The following is a 17,016-nucleotide window of genomic DNA, read 5'->3' as shown; positions in this document are numbered from 1 at the left end:
TGGCAATCAATTATACATAAATACTAAAAAGAAAAATGAACATTTGAGAAGGTATAGCAGATTGGGACTCCCCAACCTATCCAGATAAAATGTTCAAGTCAAAGAATGTGTAATTCTTTATACTCTTTTTTACTCTGCCTTTTCCTGTCCAATTTATCAATTTCATTTCACTCCTTTTACAGCATGATCCCTTTAATATATAAAATATAAATTGCTAATGTAATGCTGTGCCACTTAGTATTTATCAGAGCATTTATGAAATGAATGTCTTAAATTTAGCCAATCAATAGGCCTCTGCGTGTCACCAATGAAAATTCATCCTACAAGAAGGTAGAGAGATATGACTGAAAGAAATATATTTTCATTTTTATTTCATGCATAAGCTCAGCTCAATTTGCATGTAGAATGAGAACAAACCTATACCCCACCTGACTTATGGAGGCTGATGGATCGTAGATTAGGAAACAACCTTGCCAATGAATCATCAGGCTCCTCGATGGCATTCAAATGATTGTTGGCCAGGACAAGGGTATCCAGTGAAGGAAACATAACTCCTAACTTTCTTATTTCAGTCCAGTTTTGGAGGTTATTGTCTGTTATATGTAGTAGCTTAAGAGAATGACAGCAAATAGAAGGACAAGACACTGTTTCATAGTCATTAAGGCACAGGAAGAGCTCTTCCAAACTGCAGATAAAAAAGGAAATATTTCATTGTTTAAAGGAATGAATTTTCTACCTTGCACTTATTTTTATTCATTCGATAAGTATATAAGTATCTACTTATACAGTCTGCTAGACATTATAGAGGAAATAAAAAGATGTCTTCCTGAAGTTTCAAAAATAGCTGGAAAGACAAAATCTAACATACATAAAATGACAGAGAATGATAAAAGCCAGTACTAAATCTCTTTTGTGCTTAAATAATTAAGTGTAAATTAAGTGGTAGTAACTGTAAGTATGACAGTAGTTCATATAGACATGAAACTGAAATTGATGGATGGGTAGACCTACATAAATTGAAAGGAGAGAGAAGAAAATTCCAGAGACAACATGAATAAATGCTTAGAAATAGAAATAATAATACCATTTATTGAATTCCTACCCTGTGTGTGCCAGGTACTGTGCTGTGTAGACTCTACTTCTATTTCCGCAGGACAAATACAATTATGCCCATTTTACAGACAAAGCAACTGAGCTCAAGGAGATTAAGTAGCTTGCCAAAGGTCATATGGTTAGTAAGTAGAACTGAGATTTAAAAGCTCATTCAATGCCATGCTGCTTGTTGCATGCAGGGAGGAAACCAATCTTACAGAAGTGAGAGTGAGAAACTAAGATGGCATAGTAGGGTGAGACCAGACTCTGCAGGGTTTTGATAATTTCCATATTTAAACAAAGAAACTAAAGCTCCATATACTTCTTTAAACTACCCCTTTGAACACTTATGTGCATACACATAGATACAAACAAGAAATAAAGCATTTCTTTTTTTATATATATAAAGCAAAAATATAACTTCTTGCTTATGTTCCACATAAGGCCAGCTAAACACTTTTAATCATCTGCATGTTACCATATATTAGAGATCTATGATTATTTTTCCTCACAAAGAGAAGGGCTAATGAGGCAAAATTTTTAATCAGAAGATTAAAATGGAGAAAGGTTGGGTTGATCTAGAAGTGATAAGTACTTCTCAGGGGTATTTTCTAGCCAAAGGATGACATATCCTATGTCTTAGTGCTACTCAACACTCTGAACAAGTATTCCGATGGAAATGCTGCTGGTTTACTCTAACACCATCATTCTAATTACTTCATTTTTCTAACCTCATTCTCCATTCAATCTGCAGTTCTAGTATTTCTGAGATGGGAGATCAGCAGTAATTGCATGTGCTAACACTGATGGCAACACAGCTCCCTGTCCATCATGCTCTCTGGGCTTACTCTGGTAACTCCTGCAGTATCGTGTGGACTGTCTCCCAAGAAGCTTTGCTGTTGTTGAGGACAAGTTTGCGAACCCCAGAGAAGGACCCAGCACATGTTCTTTCTAAAACCGACAAATTCAGAGGGTTGGAACTCAGGTTTAGAAACTCCAACTGGGGAACATTTGACACAATTTTACTGACCTAGGGAGAAAAAAGAAAAGCATATCAGGCAGTAATCAGAGCTTTTAAATAGTAATCATGATCAAGAAAGCCTAATTAAGTGGGCCTCCAGCCATCTATCTTAGAGAGTCCTATTTAGTGATGGTAGCCACGGAGAGGCATAAGTTAACTTCAACAAATCTTGGCAAATAATTTAATGTATTTCTATGAAATAGTGGCATGACTATAGGTAATGGTACAAAAGAAAGATTACCTATGTATGCTGCCTTTAGCAAGGTTTCTGAGTCTGCTCTTTAAGTTATACTCTTCGATAAATGGAGAAAAGATAGTTCAGATGACGTCTTAAGCTACAAGGTCCTAAAGAGCTAAGATTGGGCCTTTACACCACCTCACCCCCCCAACACAACATTAAAGCGAATAAAAGATTTATTAAAGACCATGTGATAATTCATGTGTTCAAAACTGACTGCATAGCTACAATCATTTAGAAAAACAGTTTCAGTTTGATTTAAGCTGCACCAAACTTTAAAATATATTTACTTAAAAACAAAAAGCAGCCTTTAACTACATTATGAAAGAGCAAACATGATCATCAATTTAACAATTTAGCTAGTAACTTGGTAGACAAAAAGGAAAAAAAAAAAAAAAAAGAAATGAGCATACTGACCTTAACTATTTGTTCTTTGATATCGTTTACTTCACTAAATTCCCAAAACAACTTGCAAGGTAAGTAATACTGCTTTCGTTGTAATAAATGAGGAAACTGAGGCTGAGAAATGTTAAATAATTTAAGTTCTCAGAGTCACAAAAGCCAAATCTGATATTTAAAAATCAGAATCATTTTTTTCCAATATACAGTATAACTACAATCAGAAAAAAAATGAATAAAGACAATAAAGAAGTTACAAAATGTGAGGACTAGCTTGAACAAGTGTGAAATAAATGCAAGAAGCCCAGTAAATGTATTAAGCACCAATCCACTATACAATGTGATAACTAAAAGAAAGGCAGTAGAGCAGAACACTTAGGCTTGATTCAAAACCTGGGTTCAATACTTTATTCTAACACTTTTTGGCTGTGTGATTTCAGACAAATTACTCAACCTCTCCAGATCTCAGTTTCCTCAAGCTGTAAAATAGGGAAAATAAAAGTACCCACCTAGTTTACAGGAATCTTGGTAGGATTAAATGAGATACACATGTAAAGCACTTAGTACAGTAAGCACTGGCACATATCTTTTTGAAACTTGTTTCCTTACCACCACCCTCTATCAACAGAATGTAAACTCTATGAAAGCAAGGATGGTACTACTGCAGAGAGGGCATTTAATATCTACTGACTAAATTAATGGAAGAAAATCATCTAATAAATGTAACTATTATTAATATGATAATTATAGTATGGACCAATCTCTCAACCCTGGCTATACTATACATCAGAATCACTGAGAGAATTTTAAATTGAGTCCCACACTCCATCTTATACTACATATACCATCTGAAACTTCATAGGTGGGACAAATTTCATAGTTGGGACCCAATTATCTGTTTCTTTTCAGAGCTCCACAGAAATGCCAAAGGGCACCCAGGATTGATAACTATGGGTAGAAATAAAAAGTAATCTGTACTTTATATTACAGATATAACTGTTCAGTTCAGGAGCTCTAAAATCAGTGAGAAGTCAATTAATTCCAAGAAGGTTCAGAGAAGTCTGTCTAAGGGAATGGTCCTCACCTCTACTATTTCATCTATTCCATACACTAACCTTTGAAGTGGGTACTGTTTTTATCCTAATTTTACAAATGAAGAAATGAGTGATCTTTTAGAGAAAAAGCCCTAAGTTTCAGCTTAAAATGTCCGTCTAGTATCAGTAAGAAATTTCTACCGGTCTGCCCACATTCTCTTGTTTGATCCCTTTTGTGATGAAATAGATCTCTGGCTAGGATTTGGAGTTTAGTCTGTGGCCAAAGCACAGCTAAATAGCCCATGCCAGGACCAACCCCATACACTGTCCTACCACCCAAATCTTATGATAGATAGACTTTCATACAGAAGATGATGGCCAACTACACGTCATCTCTTTTAAAGACAAAAATAATGAAGAGGAATTGCGTTCCAGCTAAAGCATGAAGAATAACTACTAATCATGGCACAATCCCAGTTTTAATAAAACCAAAACATAAAATCCCTTCATTAACCACCAATCACCATATTTTATTTGTATAATAAAGAAGAAAATAACAACAATAACAAAGGTAATTTAAGGGTTTTAGGTGTCATTTTGGGGAGATTTCTCCAGGTAAGCAGATATGTCCCAGGATCTTCCTAGTTAGCATCCACACTACTGTTCAATGAGAATAAAGATTTAGAATCATGACTTTGACCCTGAAATACCCTAAAAAGATAGAGTTTAACTATAATTCAAGGGGTTAAAAATAATGTATGTTAGAAATAAATAAATATTTCTTAAAAGGGCTGAAATAAAAAAGGCTTTTTGGGTAACCCTGAATCAATGATAAGATTCAGGAAAATATAATGTTCATTATACAATGTTATGGTAAATTTATTTACAATGGAAAAATTTCCTAATAGCAAAAGCTGACAAACATTTAATGAGTTTCTACAGCAATATACTGACTTCCCTTTTATAAATTCTAAAAATAAAAAAGGCTGGAATGAGTTGAGTTTGCTCATGTGCGGAAACAGAGATGAACTTAGATCATCTTTTGGGTCTCCAAATCTATGGTTTTATCGGGGACCCTCCACTCTGGCTTCTAAAAAGGAAGAAACTAAAGTTTTAAGAAAAATGGAGAATTTATACCCAAGCTATTCTCTGGCTTCCCTAAGTGGCTAATTCTTCCCTCTTCTCAACTACTTGGTTTAATTTCTTTTATAAAATAGTTTTGATAAGAAGGGGGGGAGATACCTTGGGAAAGTCAGATAAAAACCTGCCTATCCAAAAATTCAACTCAAAGCTAAAAAAAAAAAATTGCATTTGTAAAGCATAAATGCTGAGGTTTAGAAGGGTGGTGGCAAATATTTGCCTGCCCCGCTCCCCCAAATATTACACTTTTCACCCATATTTATCTTCGTCTCTAGATAGATAACAGCCAACAGTTAAACTGCAAAAGAGGTTAATCATAACTCAGAACATCAGCGACCATTAAAAAAAAAAAACTATAAAAATAAGTGACATTGTTTTGTTGCACATTGCTATACCAAATACTGGCTGAAATAAATTTGGTAATGGCCAGGGACAAATAATCTTGGAAATCAGAGATATGAGTTGTAATGAGGTTGAAATGTAACATTTAAATACCATGACCTATGAGGCATTTGTAGTCAAAGAGTTTAATCAATCTTAAAAATCAATATTCTTGTGCTGTCAGTATGTTTCCTATCTTTCTCTGCTCTGATACATATTCTACAAGATTGGGATCGGCTACAGTTAAGGATGAGGAGGAACCATAAAGGAATGATAAAACAAAAATAAACAAAAAAATGGAAACCTGAAGTGTAGCAGCTACAAATGTGCTTGGGAAGTGCCTGAAAACAGACTACAGCACATTTAGAAACATGCACCTGGGTGCAAATATGATACAAACAAATATGCAACCCTCTCGTTATAGGTATCAATGTGGCCTGAGAAATATTTAACTTAGAACTTTGTGTAAGCAGAGAAAAAGTGAAATTACTCCATGTAAACTCTGTGTACTGATCCATATTTACATAAATCTTCCTTCTGGGGTAGCAACCACATCACTGTTGAAATGTTCCCACCAGTTAGCAAAAGCTTATGTACATGGTCAAAGCACAGGCACAAAACCTATACGAAATTTTATATTCCCAAAGAACCAAATTTAGGAGAATCAGCATGTGAACACAGGAGCTGAACTGATTCACAGGAAGATTTGGTTTGCCTTGTCACTCAGGCAGGTCACAGATCTTACCAGAGTTTCATTGGCAGAACCATTAGGAGAATTATGGAGGAGAACGGGAATTAACAAGTTAGTTTCTTTTGCATTTGTGCAGTGTGGACACAGCATGCATATCAATTAAGTGTCTCAAAGGACCAAGAAAGCACAGTTGTTAGATAAGTGAAACACATAAATAAAAACATGCTATTTCTTAGAACAGCCCTGAAAATCTGTGAACATTAACAGAGTCACTTAGAAATCAGGTGACATGCATCTCAAAGAATCTGGTAAACATCCCAATAAAGATAGGAAATATAACCAAGACAACAGTTAAACAGATTAAACAAGACTTTGAAATGGATAAATACAAGAAAAGCTGAAGAAAACAGGCTATAGGTACATTTTCTGTCTTAGAATTTATATAGCATTCAATATCTACAAAGTGCTTCAATGATTAATTTTTATCAGCCACCCTGTCTTATGAATGAGGAAACTAAAGCACCAAAAAATGAAGTGAATTGCTCAAGATCACAGGAAAAGGTGGAGCAGGTGGCCTTGATCAATCATTAAGATACAATCATTTATTCATCAACACATTCAACAAACATTTGAGTGCGTACTATAATAGTTGCCAATGATAAAGAAAAGAAAAATCTCCACTTTGAGTAAGCTCATAATCTAGGAGGAAAAATGTCAAGTAAGCAAGTGATTACAATGCACACTGATAAATCCTTTTCATAGCAGCAGGGTACAGGTGTTCCAGGATAACCTGACTCTGCCTGGGTGAGAGCCAGGGAAAGTTTCACAGAGGAAAAGCCACCCGGGCCAAGTCTTGAAGGATGAATAGGAAGTGACCAGGTAGTCAGGAGAAGGAGAGCAGTGGATTCTGAATGAATAAAAGCACAGACACTTTTCACTTCAAGAGTTTAGCATGAGATGCAAGTAAAAGCATATGACTAAAGATGGAGATAAAGCTCTAGAAATAGCAAAGGGCCATATGATGAAGGGTCATGCTTAACGAGTTCAGACCTTAGTTTCTGGGCAACAAAAAGCAATTTAGAGGAAATAATAAAACTAGAGGCAGGAAAACCCATTAGGAAGTTTTTCCAGTAGTCTAAGGAAGAAATAAGAGCCTAAATTTAGGCAAGAAAAAGAACCAAATAGGAAGAACTATTTTTCCCTTATTCGTAAGGTTAGCTTCTATGAGGTCATGTTATAATCAGGTACGTAAGTAACATTGTCATAAAAAGAGAGAATGGTTATAATACTATTATTTGTGTACTTGTTTTAAAGTTACACTGAGATTAAAAGACATCAGTTACATCAAATCACCAAATGGATTTAATAATGTAAGGAAAAGTTCTAAAATATTTGGAATAAACCTCAGTAACAAGAATAAATTTTTTTATAATCTTAGTTTCAAGACCAAGTATTTTTATGTCAATTTACAGTATCAAATATTGAAGTAGTAGAGATGAGCATAAGATGTGTAAACTAGTGAAATAGTGGAAAATTTACAGCACTGGTAGCAGTCTTAACCTCTGAAGTCTTAGCAACCTCTTGATGCCTGGAATAAAGTTCTTCAGTGCTTTTCACATTGATAAAAAACAAATTAGCAACAGCAAAGCTAAGTGAAAAATCACCAAAGAAACAAAGTGGGAGCCATCAAGTATTTATCTTGAGACATGCAGACAACAACAATCTCAAGTGAGAACCAGAATTCAGCAGAATATATAACATAAAAAAATAATGTAATCGTTAATGCTGCATTTCCCCAAAACGCAGCAACATAACTTTACCTCATGCCAGTCTTCAAGTTTGTTGTCAGAAAGATCTAGTTCTGACACATGAGCACAGAAGGCAGCAATTTCTTTTTCGTCTCCTGCACAGGTTATGCCGCAACTGTTTAACACCAGTACACTTGGGAGGTTGAGGCGATCTGAATCACAGGAGAAACAAGACACTTTCTACGTCAGCCTAATTCTTTGTCTACATGTTCAGCCACCAGGAATCATCAGGAGACAAAAATCAAATTGCAGAAAATTATACAAGGACCTGGAAAATACAGGATATAATGGAATCCAACAGTACTGAATTCTAAGGGGAGACAAACAAATACGGACCAGGAGGAGTTGAGAAATACTGGAGCAGTACTACCTCAAATAATCCTTTAGGCTCTAACTCCCAGTAGGATTGTTTATCTTAATTACCAAAAACATAATTACCCATTAATTGCCATCACCTTATCATCTGACCTCTAGATCCATGCCACTTCATGCCTGGGCAATCACTGACTACTTACTGGCCTCAATTCTTTCTTTTTAAAAAAATTAGCTCAAAAGTATTACTTTCTTTCTGTTTATCTTCACCTTTTGCTGCCTTTAAAAATAATTTCAAACCATTAAATAGTCTATCTGCTAAACCACTTTTGTCCTTCAAGTTCATATCATTCAAGAAATCTTCCTCACTTAAGGTGGATCCATTCAAAAATCTACATCTCTTTCACTTGTACTTGTCCATCACATCGATGTAGAATTCGTCCCTTATGAAAATTAGCTTCTTTTAAAATATAATTGTAATGGGGCAAAGTGTTTCCTTTCGATGAACTTGGTTAAGCTGAGGTAAAACTCTCTTACTAGTTCAAAAATATGTATGTACATAAAATCATTCTATCTCCAATAAAAAGGATAAACATGAGAATTCAACCATTGTTTTCCCATCTGGTGTAAAACAAACTCATGAAGGTAATATTTTATTAATGGAGGCTTCAAATTACATGATTTTTCAACTTAGTACTTGTCAGTATCAAATTTCTGAGAATGTGAACAGATCCCAAAAAAAATCACCAAGTAAGAAATTCACTTCTTCCTGCCATTTCAGTTTATCCAGAGTGATAAGATAATTGTACTGAGGAAACAAAAAAACTCATTAATCTTTGGACATAGGAACTAAAACATTAATTGATTCAGTGTCAATTTTCCATAAGTACAAAGAACTGCCTCCAAGAACTGTAATTGTTAGTAACGACATCAAACTAAAAGGCAAACAAAAAACACATCTTGCTCATTTGTAGCTGTAGATCTTTGCTCAAATAATAATCTCCTCTCTAGTCAAATAATAATCTTCTCTCCAATCAAACTCTTTTCCTTTTAAAAACTTTTTTTCCATTAGAACAATTGTAAGTTTACAGAAAAATCACACAGAAAGTAGAGAGTTCCCATATTACCCCTCCAACAGTTTTCCCTATAATTAACATTTTGTATTAGTATGATACCTTTGACACAATTGATAAAACAATATTATTATGATTATATCATTAACTATAGTCCATAGTTTACATCAGGATTTAGGATTCACTCTTTGTGTTGTATAATTCTATGTTTGATTTTTAAATTTTTATTCTGGCAACATATACAAACCTAAAACTTCCCATTTTAACCACTTTCAAGTATACATTTCAGTGGTGTTAATTACATTCACAATGTTGTGCTAACATTACCACCATCCATTACCAAAACTTTTCTAACACCCCAAACAGAAATTCTACCAATTAAGTAGTAACTCCCCATTCCCTACTCCTACCACAGACCCTGGTAATCTATATATTCTAATTTCTGAATCTTAGAATTTGCATATTCTAATTCAATATTTGTCCTTTTGAATCTGGCTTATTTCACTCAATATGAAGTCTTCAAGGTTCATCCACTTTACAGCATGTCTACTCATTCCTGAAGTGCTGGTTCAAGTCTCAGAGCTTTGAAGCCTTTCCTGATCATACTGATTAACTCTCTTCTAAATTTCATTCCCAAGCACTACACCATTCATTTAGCTCAACATAAACTATCCTATGTTATTTCTTTGTAAATATGAATATATTGTAATTCAATTAGGCTGTAAGGTCCATGAGGGTAAAGGCCAGGCCAATCTTGCTCTGCTTTGCACCCTCCAAGTTCTTTCAAAGAATATGCTTTTGAAATATTATCACTCAAATACTTTTTTTGCCCTATGAGTGCAACTAAAATGCCTTTTGGCCAATCTGGAGGAAAACAAGCCCTGACACGTTCTTCAGAGACCCAAAATCATAGCAAGGAATCAAAATAAAGGAAATCATTTGCAAACAAGGCAATATTCTGATTTAATTTTTAAGTAAGTTCCAGTAAATAAATGTTTTCAGGCCCACCTTTCTTACCTTTCATAGGGGAACCCTGAGGTGTGGCTGGGACATGGACTCCCATCCCAGGACCACGGCGGTAAGGAAAGTTCTCAGGACTGTATTTTTCACACAATACTTGCATAAAACTTCTCCCACTAGGTTGATCCATCTTCCTTCACTCAAATTCTACAAGAAATCATCAAAATTTATTTACTTATACAAGAAATATTTACTGAGAACCACTTATTTATAATGTACTAGGCTAGACACTGCCAACATATAAGACATTGTCGCTGCCCCCAGGAACTCAAATGTGCTAAGACCTTATGTTTAGGGGGCTACAAGTATAGACAAATGACAGCCATACAGTTCAGCATGGGATCTTTGCCAGACAGATGAAAAGGGCTACAAGATGTAGAAGAGGAGGAGATCACTGCCAGCTAAGGATAACAAGAAGTCTTCTGACCGGAGCAAAGGGTTCCTGTGGTAAATAATAGGTAAAAGAACTAAAAAGGAAGGTAAAGAATGCACATCAGTTTAAATAGCTTGAACTTTATAAAAGGGAGGAGAACGGTGTAATTCTTTGTCTTCAGAACTGAGTCACAGCATCTGGTACAGCACACTACACAGGGTAAGAGTGTCGTACATGCTGCTGAGTACTAAAGTCATTAGCCTCCAGTGTGCTGAACAGAAAGAGCAGAGAATTCACAATCAGGAGTAGATTTAATCCCCATCAAGTTCTACCACTTATTAGTTCTGTACCATCAGATGAGTCACTATTTCTCTGGGCGCTCAGATGTCTTAATCTGTAAAATAAGACGTTAATTATCTATGCTACTTGGATTACAGGGTTGCTGTAGAGCTCCAGAACATACAAATACACTATATTGACTACAGAGCTGTCATAAAGCTCTAAGTTATACAAATGTTAATAATTTTAAGAGGAAGTTGCAGTGTGGCAGAAAGCACATGGATATAGAAAACTTAGGCTCCATCATATACTAGTCGGGTAATCATAAGCTAGTTATGTTGCCTCTCTTTATTTCAACTTTCCCACCTTACAGATGGGCTAAAACCTGCCTTTCAGGTTTGTCACAAGAAGTTTAAAAATGCATGGATGTAAAAATGGTCTTTAAGCTTGGTCCACTTCTTAGAATACTATCAGAACCATGTCTAAACACTTTGTAAAATCAACTCACAGATGCCTAGAACACATTTCAGACACTCACCAAGCACATATCCATACAAAGAACAAAAGTTTTATCTGTACATTTTACCAACTCTTAGACAATGGACTGTATCTCATAACAAGTGTATCACAAGTCACCTTAAAAATACAGGGCTTCCCTCTCCACTATTGCAAAACATAACATACATACAGAAAGGTATCAACTTTCGATGTACAGCTCAACAAGCAGTTATACAGGCAATTTCAAAAATTATCATGGGTTACAGTTCCACAGCTTCAGCTCTCCTGCCACTATTATGCAATATAGGGTATATACAGAAAGGTGAAGACCTTCAAGGCACAATTCAACAAGTAGCTATAGAGCAAATTTCAAAGGATCCCACAGGTTACAGTTCCACGTCATCTACCTTTTTCCAGCTATTCTAACACCCCAGCCTACAAATATATATATATATAAAGGTTCCGTATTCAGAGACCTTTGTTAAATCTTATCTTTTTTGTTGCTTCCTCTTCCTCTCACTTAATCTATTTTTCCTTCTTCAGGGCTGTCTAGGCAGTGAGCACCCTAACTTGTTTACACTGAAAGGGGGTGTCAACAGTATGGGGAAGGGGGATGCATCTGACTGTTGTTCTTAAAGAGGCTGCTGCTCTGGATTTTAGGACCGTGGTGGATTTAATTTTCTGAGAGATAAAACTTAGTGAGTGAATAGACTCTCCGGTAGGGACTTAGTTATTTGGGAACTACTTTTGACAAGGGCATGGCAAATTGTGACCATTTGCGATGTCTAGCTGGAGCTTGCATAAGAGAAACCTCTAGGATAGCTTCTCGACTCTATTAGGAATTTCTCAGCCACTGTGACCTCAGCTTGTTACCTTTCTTTTTTCCATCTTTTGGTGAAGTAGGCATTTTCAATCCCTGGCTGCTAGGGCCAGGCTCATTCCTGGGAGTCACATCCATGTCACCAGGGAGGTTGATGAATTTATTTGCTGAGTTGGGCTTAGAGAGAGAAAGGCCACATCTGAGCAACAAGAGAGGTTCCCTGGAGGTGCCTCTTAGGCATAATGATAAGAGGGCTCAGCCTCCATTTACAACCCTAAGATTCACAAGAGCAAGCTTCAAGTTGAGGGCCTGATCTATTAAGTAGTGGATTCCTAATTTCACTTTATATTCTATCCCACGATAAATGGTCAGTTTCTTACATTATCTTCACTTAGTTGTACAATCATCATCACTCTCAACTTTAAACAATTATCATAACATAAAACATCCCAGAGCTCTTATCAGCTGCTAATTATTCATCCCTAGTATTAGTGTAGTGTTGGTAAGATATTCCTATTAAATATAGCTTTTAATATAATGCTCTATTGTTAGTCATCTGCACCAGTGTCATATCTTGTAAGTATGTCATGCTAACACTTATTTGTGGTGCTACTCTGTGGGCTACATGCCTTTAAACAACCATTTACACACATGTTCGCCTTCAATGTGTCACTGATACTTATAATTCCATTAATGAACCATAGTCACACCTGACCATTGCCATACTGTTAAGTTCACCCTCATTATCATGTCTGTACATATTAGATTATCATTCCTTCAATAGCTTCTATCTCCAGGTCCCCTATATTCTACATTATAAGACACTTATTTTACTTTTTTCACAGAGTTCACATTAGTGGTAACATACAGTATCTCCTCTTTTGTGTCTGGCTTATTTCACTCAGATTATATCTTCAAGGTTCATCCATGTTGTCATATATTTCACGACCTCGTTCCTTCTTACTGCTGCACAGTATTCCATTGTATGTATACACCACATTTTGTTTATCCACTCACCTGCTGAAGGACATTTGGATTGTTTCCATCTCTTGGCAATTGTGAACAATGCCGCTATGAACATCGGTGTGCACATATCTAGCATAAGAAATATTGTTCTTTCTATCTACTTAGGGTGATAAGTGTCTGCACAGCTGCTGCCCTCTCTCCCAGCACTGACTGTCAAAATTAAACTGTGTACATCCCAAAGTAATTTGGGCAGAGAATAAAAAATATATCTACAACACCCCACCGCCACTGCCACCCTGCCATCCCCACTCCCGAGGAGCTGGGGGAAGGTGCAGAAGTGTTGGACTTCCTCAACTGGACTGGTGTTGACGTCACAAACATTGGGTCTGGCAGTTTGGTGTGCCAAGCCCTCTATCATGGGACTTGCCCTTATGAAGCTCATTACTGCAAAGGAGAGGCTAAACTTTCATATAATTGTGCCTAAGAGTCTCCCCCTGAGTACCTCTTTGTTGCTCAGATGTGGCCTTCTCTCTCTAACTGAGCCACCTCAGCAGGTGAACTCACTGCCCTCCCCTCTATGTGGGACCCAACTCCCAGGGGTGTAAATCTCCCTGGCAATGCAGAATATGACTCCTGGGGATGAATCTGGACCCGGCATCGTGGGATTGAGAATATCTTCTTGACCAAAAGGGGGATGCAAAATGAGACGAAATAGTTTCAGTGGCTGAGAGATTTCAAGTGGAGTCGAGTGGTCATTCTGGTGGACATTCTTATGCACTATATAGATAACACCTCTTAGGTTTTAATGTACTGGAATAGCTAGAAGTAAATACCTGAAACTCTCAAACTCCAACCCAGTAGTATGGACTCCTGAAGACGATTGTATGACAATGTAGATTACAAGGGGTGACAGTGTTATTGTGAAAACCTTGTGGATCACACTCCCTTTATGTAGGGTATGGATGGATGAGTAGAAAAATGGGGACAAAAACTAAATGAAAAATAGGGTGGGATGGGGGGATGATTTGGGTGTTCTTTTTTTACTCTTATTTTTTTTATTCTTATTTTCACTTTTTCTGGTACAAGGAAAATGTTCAAAAACTAGATCGGGGTGATGAATGAACAACTATATGATGGTACTGTGAACAACTGATTGTACACTTTGGATGACTGTATGGTATGTGAATATATTTCAATAAAACTGAATTTAATTAAAAAATTAAACTGTGTTGCATTCATCTAGGACATCAGGAACCTTCAGGTCGAAAGGTTCTTTTTCAAAGTAAACTTATCACTACCAACAGCAGATACAGCAGGTGCTATACCACAAGCAACAGGCACATAGATCTCACCAAAGACCTGTCTTGAGCAGAATGACAACAGAATTTATAGAAATATTTAACAAAACGTAAAAAAAAGGTGCACTGCCACCTTCCATACAAATGATAGCTCCAGAGAATAAAAAGTGTGTGTGGAGGGCACTGAACTGGCACTGTCTCAAATAAAGGTCACTGAGTTTAAACAGCATCTTTTATCTGCAGGCTCTCAGATATACTTAAATTCAAACCTACGCAGTTCAAGGGCAATAACTGTATACTAAATTTAAATGTAGACAATCTGAGGTCTGGTATAATTAAAGATATATTCTAGTTAAAATAAGTCCTAATAGGCAAGCAAACATGGGGACTTAAGAGTTTTTTCTCATGACCTCATGGTTTAACGATTTTTCCAAATAATATATCCCCCCCTCCTTTTTTTTCTTTTAAAGGCTGAAAAATAATGGCAGGCGCCTTCATTGTCATTTTCCACGATATTCTATTAGAATAACTTACCAGTAATGCAGATGGTGTAAACATCAATGAGTTTTGAATTATAACATTAATATTGCTAAGAAGATCAGTAACACAAATCTATCCAAAATGTGTTTGGGCACTTTGAGGAGGAACAGTAGGTGGGAAAAGAAGGCTGAAAACCAAAACAGACTGAAAAATGAGAAAATACTAGATGCAAAAGGATCTTTAACTTTTAAAGGTTTTTTTGAGGAGGGAATCTATGACTTTCTGGAAACAACAGGTGTCAAATTATATCTTGCTACCTCGACAACTGGCAGAGGTCTGATGCATTTGTAAAGTGTTCTGAAATTGGTGCTTAACGCCAGGGAGCCAAGGATCTCGGGTGATACTGCTTGGGGTTCCATTACCAAGTCACAGACTGTGCCTGTGAAAATCTCAACTCCTTTGTGTCTCAAAATCCAGACTATAATATACTCTTCAGAGTGCCTGGAGAAAGTCAGGATAACATTCACCTTACAGGACTAGGTGCTTTGGTACACTTTTGTCAGATGGATTAATATCAGAACAGAAAATCCAGTCACCTAAGTATCCTCGATTGCTATCAAATAACTTGTACTTGACGTTCCCAAAACAAAGAATCAGGTCAAAATCAGTATGAAACTTAAGACAACTGAAAACTGGAAAACAGGCCATATGTAACTACTAATTCTGGGAAATATAAAAGATATATCCTTATGCTAGTATACAAGATCAATATTTACTTCACAAAGAAATTTTATGGTAGTGTACCATACTTCATAAAGTGTGAATATTACTAGCCTCACTCACCACCTCCAAAAGAAATAAATGCTAACCTAAAGAATTCCAAACTATAAATTTTGAACCTTATACAAATGAAATTATCTTCTTGTATAAGAACAGACTACCTCTGGGAGGATGAAATAGAAATGAATAAAATTAGCACAATGGTTGACTCCGAAGAGAAGAAATGAGAATTAGGGTGGAAAAGAGATTTACTTTTACCATCTACCCTTTGGGACAACTTGTACTTCCTATAAGCATACATTATCTGTTCAAAATAGAAAACATTTAAAAATGACATATCTGGGGATGATAATTTTTCAGAGGATTTAAAAATTCCTCATTATCATCAACCTTCTAAAAAAAAAAACTCTAAATCAGAACATGTGGAAAATACAACAGTAATAATAATTTTTAACAGAACTGATTACCTTATACCATATACAAAAAAAAAAAAAACCTCAAAATAGACGAAAGAACTAAATTTAAGAGCTAAAACTATAAAACTCGTAGAAGAAAACATTGAGGAAAATCTTTGTGACCTGGAATTTGACAGTGGTTTCTTAGTGTGATACCAAACGCACAGGCAACAAAGCAAAAAAATGGATAAACAGGACTTCATCAAAATGAAAAATTTTGGTGCATCAGAGAGTACAATCAACAGTGTAAAAAAGACAACCACTCACAAAATGGGAGAAAATATTCACATATCTTATGAGGGATTAGTATTCAAAAAATATATTTTAAAAAACTCCTACAACTAAATTACAGAAAAATAAACAATCCAATTAAACAATGGACAAAAGACTTGAATGGACATTCCTCCAAAGAAGATATACAAATGATCAAAAAGCACATAAGAGGATGTTCAATATCACCAGTCATAGGGAACAATGCAAATCAAAACCACAGTGACACTTCTGGTTGACCAAGAATGGCAGTATAAAATGCTCCAGGGTGCCATTCCCCCATAGGATCTTTGAACAGCTAGCAAAAACTGGCAAAGCCATCTTCCTCAAAACTCTGGAAAACAGTTAAAGGGTTGTAGTAACTGGGTGAGTGACAAATTAAGAAAACAGTTTTAATATCAGTAGGAACCTGAAACTCAGAGCTAGAGCTTGGCAGCTATGAATGTCAGTACTACCTCAAACAGCAACTGTTAAAAAAAAGCTGGAAAAGAGTTCAGACTTCAATTAGAGCTATGAATGAAGCAGATCTTGTTAGGGCATAGGCAAATCAGGCTAAAGGGTAAAGGACGATATTGACTGTTTTAAAAC

The 17,016-nt window shown here is 36.1% G+C and overlaps 1 protein-coding gene across 3 annotated transcripts in view; it reads right to left on the bottom strand.

Annotated features, from left to right (window-relative positions):
- Positions 1-17,016, bottom strand: part of LOC119538628 (tubulin-specific chaperone cofactor E-like protein) — a 161,290-nt gene that overhangs the window by 119,797 nt on the left and 24,477 nt on the right. For all 3 annotated transcript variants that reach the window (XM_037841754.1, XM_037841752.1, XM_037841753.1), the window contains exons 2-5: positions 10,207-10,356; positions 7,817-7,956; positions 1,941-2,122; positions 429-685 (exon numbers count right to left, since the gene is read on the bottom strand). In XM_037841754.1, the coding sequence (XP_037697682.1) occupies positions 429-685; positions 1,941-2,122; positions 7,817-7,956; positions 10,207-10,339 (712 nt within the window). In that variant the 5' untranslated portion in view covers positions 10,340-10,356. The remainder of the gene's footprint in view (positions 1-428; positions 686-1,940; positions 2,123-7,816; positions 7,957-10,206; positions 10,357-17,016) is intronic.

This window comes from Choloepus didactylus, chromosome 6 (genome assembly GCF_015220235.1).
Source record: "Choloepus didactylus isolate mChoDid1 chromosome 6, mChoDid1.pri, whole genome shotgun sequence".
Classification (NCBI taxonomy): domain Eukaryota; kingdom Metazoa; phylum Chordata; class Mammalia; order Pilosa; family Megalonychidae; genus Choloepus; species Choloepus didactylus.
This window is presented reverse-complemented; position numbering and strand designations above follow the sequence as displayed.